Genomic DNA, 13,598 nt, shown 5'->3' with positions numbered 1-13,598 from the left:
AAAAAATCAAAATGATTACATAATACACATGCATAAAGAAAAATTTAAAAAATTCAAGATATTGTACTATTCTACTATTACTAAAGAAAAATCAAACAGTGTACCAATTAAATGTAGCTAATACAACCAAAAAAAGTTCCAACTAACATATGATATCAGTATAGTATATAGCTATACCAACAAGGTATACAGTTGTGTGTAAAGAGTTTAAAAAAGATTGTTTTAATTCAATTATTAAATTGAAATAATATCAGTTGTTATATAATCTAATTAACTCATATAGATGATACCCACATGGTATTTATCATATATTATCCCGGTATCATAGAGGATTGGTTCATTCCTTCAAAAACTTAGTAGTATACTACTGCAATTAATTATATATTCTTAAATTAATTATTGTATACCAATATTATATACATTATAATATTTTGGTATACAATACGAATCTATCTTATTCGCTAGTTCAACTCAATTCTTTTTGTTTTTGTTTTGCTTCTGCTATCTGCCTTCTCCGCCACAAAGTGGTGCACAAATAGTTCCTAAAACTGAAAAATAACCTTTCCATTATTTTTGTAGTCAAATATTCTCAAAATTGGCCAAAGCCTACAATATGCACACAATCTTCTTCCTTTGTTCATATGTCGGCTCAGCCGTTGAAAATTTTAAACTTCCGGTGATCCTCCAACAAAGGTCCCTACCTCTACTAATCACTTTTTAACAAGTAATTATCAATTCGATTTTTTTTTTGTCACCGATCCAGCTTACCCCTCTCCTATGGTATTGAAGCAACAACTTTTTGTCTATCTGCTAGTTCCAATGACCTAATAATTCCTGTCAATCGCAAAGTCTACGGAGATGGTCGGATTTTTTATATACCAGGTACAACAAATTCAAGAGAAAAAAGAAAATGGGTAGTTGAGTAATAGGTTTGGGCCGGATAGGTAGGAATTGTAATTAATTATTAAATGGGCAAAAACGGATAATTAATTTAAGCCTAATGGGTATATTGTGTAGTTTCCTCTTAAAATAAGTCAATCCAAACGGGCTCTATAATTCATGTTCCAAAATAACAATTACAAAGTGAAAAGATATAACAATACCTTCGAAATGAAGTGCCGAAACTGTAGCTAAATGTCCTTGAATCTCATTGGTGTCCAAACAAATAACATTTTTGCGAAATTCTATTTTCGAATTCAAAACTTTAAAACTTTTTAATAGTTGTCAATGAAGCTTTTAAACTAGGTATCAAACCATTCCTTGTCTGTCATAGAAAAGATTCTTCCCAAAAATTAAACTGGTTCAACTACAACTGATAAAACAGTTGAGTTCTTAAATCATAATCTAATTTATTGGAGTCATGGAGTCAAATTAACAATGATTAAGAATTGACGATTCCAATATATCACATGAAGATGAAATATCTACAATGCGACTGCAGTTCAACTCAATTGTGAGCTGAGCTTGGAGATGAGCCCATTTTTTAATTTGTCCACACGGCCTGACGGCAGTTAGGGTGACGGTGGTCCAGGTTTTGAATTTGGGAGAGGAAGAAGAGGAAAGATTAAATTCTAACACATTATTTTGTATATAATTGGTAAATTATATATTAATTTATAATTAAGCTAAAACTTCAATATTGAGAATAAATAATTTTCAAACCTAAAATTATAACTATCAATAATCACCTATTTACCCAACTAATGTATCATTATAACGTAGGCCCACTAGCCACTTAATTAATTATTTATCTTTTACATTATATTTATATAACGGGTTATTATAATTTTACACTCATCGTAAACAGTTTTTGTTTATGTTAGATGACTCTTTTCGCGTTCATGATCATGATCATAATTCAAAAAATAAATATCGATTTTACGTTTGATTAAAGTCGATTATATGTTATCTATGATTCAAAAGCGTATAGTGCCAACTTTTTGGGCGCTATATATATATATATATATATATATATATATATATATATATATATATATATGTTGTATTTGCTAAAAATAGTGTGTTACTCTTTTCATTGTTCTCATTTTTTTTTCCAGGTTAGATGCTCATGGTATCAACTTGATTGCACCTTGTGGGCTTGATTGGAGAACTGTAGTTGATTTCAAGCTCTTTGTAATACAATCAATAAATATGCAGATACAGACAATGGATTTGACAGAATTGAAATGATTAATTGATTTAAAGTAATGATAAGTGACTCTCTCTAATTTCGCAGATATGCTAAAACCTTTGATTGATGTAAACTGTTGATGACTTCTTTGCCCTTGCAAGTACTGCATGAATAACTTTGAATTTCATGTCCCCGTATTATTATTCCAAGTCATAATGATCTTCACCACCTTCATTCCTTGTTTAGAGGTCCTTTTAGGTTTTCCCATTTGTCCAGACGTTTTCTGGCGCTCTCCACCTGAAAAAAAAAAAAATACAAAATTCTGTTACGAACTTAACCAATCTTTTCATGTGCATTGGAAAAACTATGTACTGACTTTTAACTTTTGAATGTAATCACTCAGATGAAATCACCTCTTTATTCCAGTCGGTACTGAATGTGACCCAAAGCAGAATGATGGTTTGCATCACAGTCCCTCCAATCATCCCAGTCCATATTCCCTGCCATAAATCCAGTAAATATGTCACACAAATCAGGCTATCGATACATATGTCAAAGTTCCTTTTTCCTAACATGGTGAAACACAAAATAAAATTTCTCCAAATAGAAGGCTTCTAAAATTATGAATAGTGTGTATTGAAAAACCTTAGCACCAAAGTCAAACTTGAAGCCGAGAAGACATCCCAATGGAATTCCTACACCATAATAACACCCTACATTCACGTAGGCAACAAACGCCTGCCATCCACAGCCAACAGCAACACCTGAAATTTTTGAACCAATTGTACGTTGGTACACTTATAGGCCTAAGATATATTCAAGACCATATAAGATGATAACAAACAATCTATTTTCTCAAACTAATATAGGAGTATCTAATTAACAGTGAGGCATGAACATGAGTAGCTGTATTGAAATTTGGATACAAGGCCCGTGACATAATCACTTTTTTGTCGAGTGAAGTTGTCTGCCTTATTTATTGTGCTTATATGTTGTCTTTTTCTCCTATTTGTCTCTCATCCAATCAAGTGATGGCAAGCTTCTTGAGCACTTAAGATGAAACAACAAAAAAGTCTATTGGAAAATTTAAGACCAAATTGGGTAAGTAAAGTTCCTTCCAACTACGACATTTGCAAAGGTGGGAATTATTTCCTCACTTGCATGTATTTTCCATAGCCCTACTTTTTTGTCTCTATGTGTCGGGGGAGGACGCATGAAGGTTGAGTAAAGATCAAGACGCAAGCTTTCATTGTATTCAACTAGAACTATTTATATATTTAAGATAATTTAAAATATATACGTTCATTCTGAATTTATTAGACTCTAAATCCTGAATTCAACTTTAGTCGTCAAATAAATTTTAGCAATTTGAATATTAAATTCCTAATTAGGTCATGCAACTTAGTAAATGTTAAAAATGAAAAGATTTAACACGTATCACTAATTTTATGTGGTACTTATCTATAATTAATATTGACATGGCATATCTGTATAAATCAAGAAAACTAGTTATCTATAACTAACTTTCATATGTATTATGTTTGTTTTATACTATTCGATTATTTAAATTGTAACTGTACATAATAACTCATAACAAGTGAGACTAATAACCTAGAGAACAAGACAATTAATGTGCTACAACAAGTTAAATTACACTCATAGCCTAAAAATTCTTTATCTTATCAATGTGCTTAAATCGGAGTATAATTAATGAACTTAATGACAAGGCATACTTCTTACCCGATAAGACTGGTTGAATGCCATTGAGAATGAGGGTGACAGCTAAATATGGACACAAACTAGATACTTCTTTGGCCACAACTTCACCTTCGGTGAATGCATAGCTGATAACATTGCGCAAACTGAGCACAATTATGGCTTCCACCACAGCAATGAGAAATGAAATGAATGTCACCATGAACACTGAGAATGCTGCTGACTTTGGGTGTGCTGCTCCTAGCTCATTGCTCACTCTCACACTGGCCAATTTTTATAACAATTATGATGGAAGTCAATTGCAAACAGAGTCTAACTTCTATGTATTGATACTGACAAATCTTTTTAAATTATTTGATCACCTAAAAATGTAGGTATTCCCTCTGTCTCAATTTAGACGACACAATTTTCTTATTAGTCCGTTCAAAAAAGAATTACACATTTATACAATTAAAAATAATTTAACTTTAAACTCTTTATTTTACCCATTATCTTAACGAAAAGTTTTTATAACCACAAATGTCATGGCCCCACAAAACTTTTATTCCTTAAGCTTTTAAGACCACAAATTTCAAAACTTTTCATTTTTTTCTTAAATTTCGTGCCGAGTCAAACTACCTCGTCTAAATTAAAAGAGAGGGAGTAATATTTTTTCTTCCAACTAAAATTGTTTTGGTAACTTGCAATTTGTGGCAAGTAACCTGTTAGCAAGAGAAATCAAACCGATAGTACAAAACTCTTTTACCCTATCAATGTAAATAATTTAAGTTATTGCTATAACACGACCTAATTTTGATCTGGACATCGAACATTACACGAAATGATGGTTAATGGATCATCAAGAAAAGAAAATAGTCAAAAACTGACCTAGCAGCAGCATTGAACCCCACTGCAACCATGAACATCAGTCCATTCACTGCCAAGCTACAAAAATTCAAAAAAAAAAAAAACCTTTTAACACATTAGCAAGTCACTCAAACGTTGCAAGAAAAATGGGCGTGTAGAGTAGTACTATCGCAATTATTTCTCCTTAGTCATAAAGAATGAAGACTCAGTATAAGTGAATTGTTCAAATTTATATGTATAAAGATATATTTTGAGTAGATACGGGTATATCAGCAGCACTGGCTATTGAAAAAGTGAATCCGCAACGCGACATTTGTCATAGTTTGTTCTAAGTTGGCCAAGAAGATCAAGTTACAATCGATCAACAACTTAACCTTTTAGAGTAGAAGTTGTTAATTGATGTTGCCACTATGATAACTAACTGGTCTTATGGGATCATCAACAGATAAAAATAAAGTCAATTAGGTACAAAATTCTCACCAAACAGAGATTGAAGCCAAGGCAATCTCAGGATTCTTGAGTAATCCCGAGAGCAACACTAGAATCTGGAAATACCAAGTCTCCAAGCACAACATAACAGCTGAACCAGCAGACAACTTCACAAATTGCCATAATCCACTAAAGGCCTCCCATCGGAAACCTGCCCAGGTAGCTTTACACCTTTCACTTTTTAGTATATATATAAACTGAGCCACCACAATTATCCACCAAGAAAAGCTCAGCACCAACGACGCCCCTAGCAATCCCAGTCCAATTTTGTATACAACAACCCAACTGAGCAATATGTGTACAAACAGAGTCCCCAGGGAAATAAAGGCACTGGGAGCAACAATACTCTGGGATTGCAAGAACTTCTGTATTGGGAAGTTCACCGCATAAGCAAAAATTTGTGGAATCAAACCATAAACAAATACTGCTGCTGCTGATGCCACTAGTTTTGATTCACCAAGAGCGAGCAGTATATTCTTGGAAAATAAATAAACCACAGCTAGTGGAATGCCTGTTAAGGAAAGTACTACTGTTGCTCTTTGCAGGTAGACTCCTAGCATTTCATATCTGTGAGCTCCATATGCTTGGCCACAAAGCGTTTCCACTGCACTGCCCATTCCTAGCTGCAATCGATAAAGCAAAAATTAAGTTGGAAAAATCATACAAGCAATATTGTTTTTTCATCACATGTCCTCTGCTTTTCTTGTTCGCAATCTCAAAATATGATTTGTAATGATAACTTTGAAAACAATATAGTAAAGCCAAATAACTAAAAAGAATCAAGTTGAAAATTGCAGAAAATATAGCACCATAATGACCAAATGGACAAAATAAGCACTATCATCATATTGAGAAAGCTTTCTCCATTGATGTTCAGATCATTTGAGAAAGAAACTGAGAGATAATAAATAGTACCATAAGGCCATAAGCAAATAATTGGATGCCTTGATTGCCAAGAGAGGCTGCTGCAAGCTGTAGGTTCCCGAGTTGGCCAGAAAAGATCCGAGTAGACATGGACATGGCATTGTTGATCATGTAGACGGCAACTGAAGGGGCAGCAAGTCGATAAAGTAGCTGGAATTCGATCCAAGAGGCATACCTAAGGCGTCGAAAGTAGGGTAATTGGGAGTCGGAGAGCACCTCCTCTAGCTCGGAGCTACCCCCATGAGCAGCAGCCAACAAGGGCTGCTCAACTTCAGACTTCATGCTTTTTCCCATGACAATGAATATGTAGAATGCAATGAAAGTAACTTCTAGCTAGGCATATAAATACTAGATGAAGTTGTCATCTCGAGGTTTCATTTGAGATAATAAAAGGTTAATGTATGTCATTTTGTGAAGATGGAATCTTCAAAAAAATACGTAAATCAGATAGCAACTCACGTGCGAATTTGTCGCTAGCTAGCTGCAGTGCAGCACTCCTTTTCTGAAATGTAAGAACCTTATAAAGAGTATATTAAACACATGCATAACTCTTCGTCTCTTCCATACGAAATTATACCCTTTTTTCTCTCTGATTCTTTGTCTATCCCTCCGTTCCAATTTATGTGAACATGTTTGTCTGGGCCCGGAGTTTAAGAAAAAATGAAGACTTTTGGAATTTATGGTCCTAAACAAGTCAAAAAAGGGCCTAGAGTATTTGTGTGGTTATAAAAATTTCTCATTAAGAGTAGAATTATAAGTTTAAGAAAAATTATTTTCAAATCTAGAAATGTGTCATTCCTTTTGGAATGAACCAAAAAAGAAATAGGTTCACGTAAACTGGAATGGAGCGAGTACAAATTAAAGTAGAGAATCTAGTATGTAAATTACATTGAGACAATACCAAAATTTTGACAACATGAAAAAGAAAATCTTGGACATGGAAACCACTAATATAGTGAGACAACTTTTAATCAATATGTACATATATATATTTTTGATCCAGTTAGAGGACTCTAGGCTTTCGATGAGCATCTAAAATGAAAATAAAGTATCTTTTGCGCATAAAATAATAGATGAAAATCTCAATCTTGATATGCCGTGTGAAATAATTATGAAAGGTTAATGTGTGTCATTTTGTGAATCATGAAATTATAAATTTTGTAATAATCACTATAGTTGAAGTTGTTAAAAAGATTCCTTAAAGATTGTTATCTACTGCATACCTTGTTCATATGTAGAGTAAGTATGGCAACCCATGTGAAATTTGTCATGAGCACACCTTTTTTGAAATGTGAGTATTTCGTAGTGAGGTAGGTAAGACAAATGCATAACTCTTTCATATGAAACGACAAATTTTTTCTCTAATTCTTTGTCCGCTTTGTCATCTTCTCCAAATTAAAACTAATATCAAATTACCTTTACAAAATACTAAGTGATACTGTGCTAGCATATTGACAACATGAGCAAAAATATTGAACATAGAAACACTAATATAGTGAAACACAGTTGATCAAGCTATATTTAGAATCTAGCATGCTAATGAGAATGCATAATGAAAAGAATCTTTGGAGTATGCATTTAAAATTTTTTTAACTAAAAACATCCACTCGAACACCTCCTGTGGTGGCGGGGGATTTGACATGGACCCCTAACATGTTTATCAAGAGACATAAGAATACATATGGGAGGGAGACATAAAGCCTTACCTCCATAACAAAAGAAGTTTAACTCAAGCCAAGCCAAAATATCCTACCGGAGGACTCTCTCCATATATAATGGGACTAAAGTTTACAATTGTGGCTACTACTATTGCATGGTATCAAGCTATCTGCCTCTAGAATCAGCCATGAATATCAAAGCTAAAATAATTTTTTTTTTTGTTCTAATTCTGAAGCTCGGAAGATTATCTTAATCACTCTTCAATAAGGCTAACATTTCTAGGTAATGAAATAGCTTCATTGAAGAGTGCCTCTCCACTATCATTGGCAGCGAAGTTAGCAAGAGCATCCGCAACATTGTTAGCCACTCTAAAGCAAGGGCTGACCTTGACGTCTCCTTTCTTCATGATATCTTTGATGTGATCCACCATAGTTCCTTTTATCATGTTCACCAGAAGCATAGAATCAGATTCAATGATCACGTTATTCCCTTGATTGTGGAAACACGATTGAATCCGTTTCAAGATAGTTAGGCCCTCTGCTCTATAGTTTGATCCAATTCTATAAAATGATGAGAATGGCGTAATCATTTCACCCCTGTGGTTTCTTAGAATACCCCCTCTGCTACATCCATCAATAATTAGATTAAAAGTATGATCAGGTGGCTTTTCTCATTTCACTACCTTTATGTTATTGTGTGCTTTACAGCTTCTATTTTGCCACATAAGGGATTCCAGTTTCCTCTAAAATTAAAGCATAGATATTGGCTGTTTAAAATTAGGGTCACACCGCACTTAGCAAATGAAAAAAACGAATTTCTTACTAAATAAATTAGGAGGTGAATAAGACAAGTTCCCTCTTCTCTATCATGATAACCCTAGCTATTAACACCTAAACCCTAGCCGACGATGGCTTTTCCGGCCACTGGCCAGCCACTAATGGTGTCTGGGAAGGCACCTACTCTACCCCTAAGAACCCTAACTCCAACTACAAACCCTAATACTACCTTAGATTACTCAAACATCTTCAAACCTAGTTCAATAAATGCGTCCATGCATGACGAGCGCAAAACACACTAAAATATGCTCGCTAGTCGAATATAGTAAATTAAAATATTGTATTCACAAGGATTGGAATTAAACAGTATTATCGTAGTTTGTAGCTAGATTGCTATCCAAGATGATCAACAATTTAGGTTTATGTGATTAAAACTAAAATTAACTAAGAATCTATAATATTGGCTAATGACAATCAATGCAAGTATTAAGCAAAGGAAGTTATCAATTGGGAGACGATAGGGTTGATAGGATCGGTGCAAGATAAATGTTTGGGATTTAACTCTAGATAATTCACTTCTAATGTTTAAGTAAGTCTCTCGAATTCACTTGGTCATTAGTTCAATTGATTAGTAGAAACTCCTCTTTCGATTAAATCTCAACCTCACAAGATGAACCAATTTTAAGCACGTGAAGATATGCGAGAATTCGTAGTGGATTGATATTTAGGAGAACCTCTCTCGATTATCCTCCTAACTAAGTTTAATCAACAATTAAACAATTCAACTAGCCTCATCCGATTACTAAGAAGAATTAATGACTTCAACCAACAAAATATAACGCAACAATATCACAGGTTATGCCTCTCTCGATTACATTAACAAGTGGATATAGATGCAACAATTAAAACATCCAAAACGATTCAATACATTAAACTAGAGTTAATTATCCACAAACAAGTATCAATACACCAAGTCCATCAAACCCTAAAGAGAACTACTCCATGATATGGAGTAATTCATCATAAAAATGTTTAAGTTAGAGGAAAACATAAAACAATCCAAACCCTTGTCTTGAGTGAGGATTGAATGATGAAATCCTTGAGCTTTTTCTTCTCCACCTCCTCCTTGGCTTACTTAGGTCTAAGATGTGTTAAAAGTCCATAAAATAATATTTTTACATGTATTTATACAAAGTAGGGTCGGGCCCAAACGAAAATACCTTTTCCTGTGCGAACTGGGACAATAACTCTGTAAAAATTGCACAGGCGCGCCGCATGGGGAGACGCGCCACGTGGGGCAGTTGTGGGAAAGTTCAGAGAGTTAAAATCTGTCAGGCAATCGGAAAATGTACAGGTGCGGTGCACCACGCGCCGCGGGTGTGTTGTTTACTCAAAGTCCAGATTTTTCTTGACTTTTTGATATCCATACGTGGTCTTCGACCCCCGAACGCGATCCCGGCTTTATCCCTTTTACTTTTACTCAGACTTCAAAGCTCCAAATCACTCAAATTATCTCCATAACATTTACATCGCTCGAAATTCTCCTACAAGGCATAAAATACACAATTAGTGCAAACCATTAGCGATTAAAGCTCAAACTCAATTAAAGTGCAGTAATTTGGAGTGTAATAAGCAACTAAAACATGTAAGGATAGCCTACCATCAACACCTCACACTTAAACCATTGCTCGTCCTCGAGTAATCAAGCCACGCTTTATATAGACACGAGGTTTTTGAACAATTCTAGTAACTCATCATACCAAGAATATTTAAAATATACTAAGCACAATAGTGTAACATCCTAGCCTCAAGATTTGACTTACAAGTACCACGCATTATTTATAACTCGCTCACTTACTCTAACACAGAGGTCAACGGCATTACCTTTCCTTCATGAATCAAGTACCATCACTACAATAGAGAGTAGTTCCACACACCATCAAATTTAACCACAATCAGGAGCTCAATATAGAAATAATTCACTCACTCTTAGAAATAACATTCATATGCCACAAAAGATGAACCATAGGCTTGCCCGTAGTGTAGTACTCAACTAATCGAGCTCATTCAGTCAAGGGTCAAATAGGACTTTAATTGGTTGTAATGTAGGTTACGGGACGGGTAGGATACATTTAGATATAAGAGTGACTACACCTCTCTAAGCACTTTAATACATACAATTTAACATTCAAAACCCCACCTTAACATCATTATACATTAACTCCCAACTTCTTTAAGCACAATTACATCAAGATTTACCACTATCATGGAATATTTTGCACAACAATACAATTATTATTTTTTCTTTCTCTTTCAATTCAAGTGACTCTTATTTATTTTTAAAACAGTGCACCTTTCTCCTTATTTCATTAGTTCCACTCAAAAGCCAAACCAATCACCCCATACTTCAACTTTTACAAAGTTCATAACAAATTTAAGTGCTCATGAGAGGTACAAGGTTCAAATAGATGATCAATTCAAACAAATGGGTAAGGATTGTAATGTGGTTTCCAAAGAAACAAGATTACAGGCTCAAATGGGTTAACTAAGATACATAACAATTAGGTGGGTAATAGCATATAATTGGCTCAACAAAGAAACGCCTATATCACGTCCGAGACTGAACAAAACTACCATTTCGCGTTGCAAACACACGGGGCAAGTTCTAGACATCAAATGCAATGCACATAATACACAAAACCTTACAACCACAAGGCACATAACTCACTCAAGATTGGATTATCAAGAAACTTTAGTCAAAGCAGTTAAGCACAATTAAGATCATACAATTTAAGTTACTTCTGCAAGAGTCAAAAGCTGAGCCTAAGCATCACAACTAAAGCACTCACTATTCTCAAGGCATAGTAGAGTCTAGAGATATTGCTTTCAATTCAAAACACAGCACACGGTTTCCTACTATTCTACAAAACAAAAACTAACTACACCCGGTTCAAACAAAACCCTTGAAAAAGAACCGTGGCACAAAGAAAAACCAAGGGGGAATTATTACACTAACTACAAAAGAAAATCTTTTGTCTTTTCCTTTAGACTTTAATCCCTCAAGAAACCCGTCGAATGATATCCATCGTCGGGAAAAGTCGCAAATTTTAAATTTTTATGTTTTGTTTTCATTTTTCTTATCTCTAACTACTAAAATAACAAAACTAAGTTACTAACATAGATACATACAACATATAATTTTCCCCACCCCACACTTTAAGTTGTGGCATGTTCCCATGACACACAATTAAAAAGCATAAGATAAAGGAAACTTCCTTGAATTTTTAGTCGGTGTCTGAGTCGAAGTCGGGCTCTATTCCACACGCCCGAACCAATGCACACATCCATGCGGATAACTTCTTCTCAGCTTTCTTGGGGTACACCCCACACTTATCATTTCCACTCGTTGCAGCCTTTTCTTTCGAGCTCTTCAGTTTCCACTCAACACTTACAGCTGGCTTCTCTTTCTTCACCCCCGTTTCTACATTTATCTCAAAAGTTACAGTCTCCTCACCCACTCTAGACATGAGTCTTCTCTCGTGTATGTCTAAGACTGCTCTGCCCATTGCTATGAATGCTCTTCCTAAGATGAGAGGGACCTCTTTATTCTCTTTCATATTCACTACTATAAAATCTACAGGAAATACAAACTTATCTACCCGAACTAAGACATCCTCCACTATCCCCTCGGGTATGATAGTTGTTTGGTCTGCCAGCTACAAAAATATTGGTGCAGATCTTATCTCTCCAATCTCATTCTCTAGCTTCCTGTAAATAGACAAAGGCATTAAATTAACTGAGGCACCCGAATCACATAAAGATTTGTTAAAACTAAGAGTGCCTAACGAGCAAGGTATAGTAAAATTCCCTAGATCTCCACACTTTTGTGGGAGTTTGTTTTGCAAGATTGCGATGCAATGCTCTGAGAGCTTGGCCACTGAGGTATCTTCTATCTTCATCTTCTTTGTAAGGATCTCCTTCAAGAATTTGGCATAAGCTGGCATTTGTGAGAGAACTTCTGTGAATAACAAATTTACATTAACCCGTTTCAGCATATCTATATATCTCTCAAACTGCTTGTCCAGCTTTTCTCTATACAGCTTTTAGGGAAAAGGTAAAGCAGGCATGTACTTGCTCACATCATTAGATTCCTCCCTTCTTGAAGTTTCCTCCTTCTTCTTTTTCTCATCTCCCTTCTTACCTTTCTTCTTCTCAGTCTTTTTATTATCTTCAATTTTCAGCTGCTTCCCACTTTCTTTTTCCAGGTGCAGCTTCTTTGTCAATTGGAGTGGGATCTTTCAACATGTGTTCACTTCTCAAGGTTACATCATTTACCGTTTATTTGGGATTCTTTTTAGTATCAGCTGGCAGAGTACCTGGGATTCTCTTAGATAATATAGTTGCAATTTATCCCACTTGTCTCTCCAAGTTACGCAAACCTGTCCCAAGTTCTTTGATAGCTGCACCATGAGCATCTAATCTCTCATCAGTCTTGACAATGAAGGATTTCATCAGATCTTCTAATCCAGACTGATTTGGCTGTTGAGGCTGAAACTGCGGCCTCAGCTGATTCCCAAAACCAGGAGCTCCTTGAAATCTTGAGTTATTTTGTAGCCATGCATTTGTAGTACCCCCCAGGTGAACTCCATGAAAAATCGGGGTACTTCTAACCCATTGCATTGAAGTTATAGTTTCCCATAACATTTACTTCCTTAGTTGAGGCTTGACACTCATGAGTAGGGTGTCCTCTTCCACATATATCACAAGTTGTGTGATTCTTGCTCTGTATTAAAGCTAAGGTCAGCTTCCTTATCTCTTTCGCCATGGCATCAAGTTGTACCCGCACAGATGTGTTATCATCAACCTGGTGAACACCATTCACCCTTCTTCTTTCAGCAATTTCAGAGGGCCACTGATTTGCATCTTCAGATAACTCATCAAAAATAGTGACTATCTCCCCCAGAGTCTTTTTCATCAACGGGACTCCAGCTTTATTGCTCAATGTTCTGCGAGCGGCGGGTGTCAATCCATCTCAAAAGTCCTGTAGTTGTATCCAA

At 35.3% G+C, this 13,598-nt stretch overlaps 1 protein-coding gene across 1 annotated transcript; it reads right to left on the bottom strand.

Annotated features, from left to right (window-relative positions):
* Positions 1-2,129: 2,129 nt before the first annotated feature.
* Positions 2,130-6,403, bottom strand: LOC107807968 (protein DETOXIFICATION 40-like). The gene is given in 7 exon segments (NM_001325814.1): positions 2,130-2,428; positions 2,545-2,631; positions 2,777-2,895; positions 3,872-4,110; positions 4,715-4,771; positions 5,174-5,805; positions 6,098-6,403. Coding segments are annotated over 7 exon segments (1,503 nt in total). The 5' UTR covers positions 6,401-6,403; the 3' UTR covers positions 2,130-2,362.
* Between the last annotated feature and the right edge of the window lie 7,195 nt (positions 6,404-13,598).

The sequence above is a fragment of the Nicotiana tabacum genome, chromosome 12, assembly GCF_000715075.1.
Source record: "Nicotiana tabacum cultivar K326 chromosome 12, ASM71507v2, whole genome shotgun sequence".
Classification (NCBI taxonomy): domain Eukaryota; kingdom Viridiplantae; phylum Streptophyta; class Magnoliopsida; order Solanales; family Solanaceae; genus Nicotiana; species Nicotiana tabacum.
This window is presented reverse-complemented; position numbering and strand designations above follow the sequence as displayed.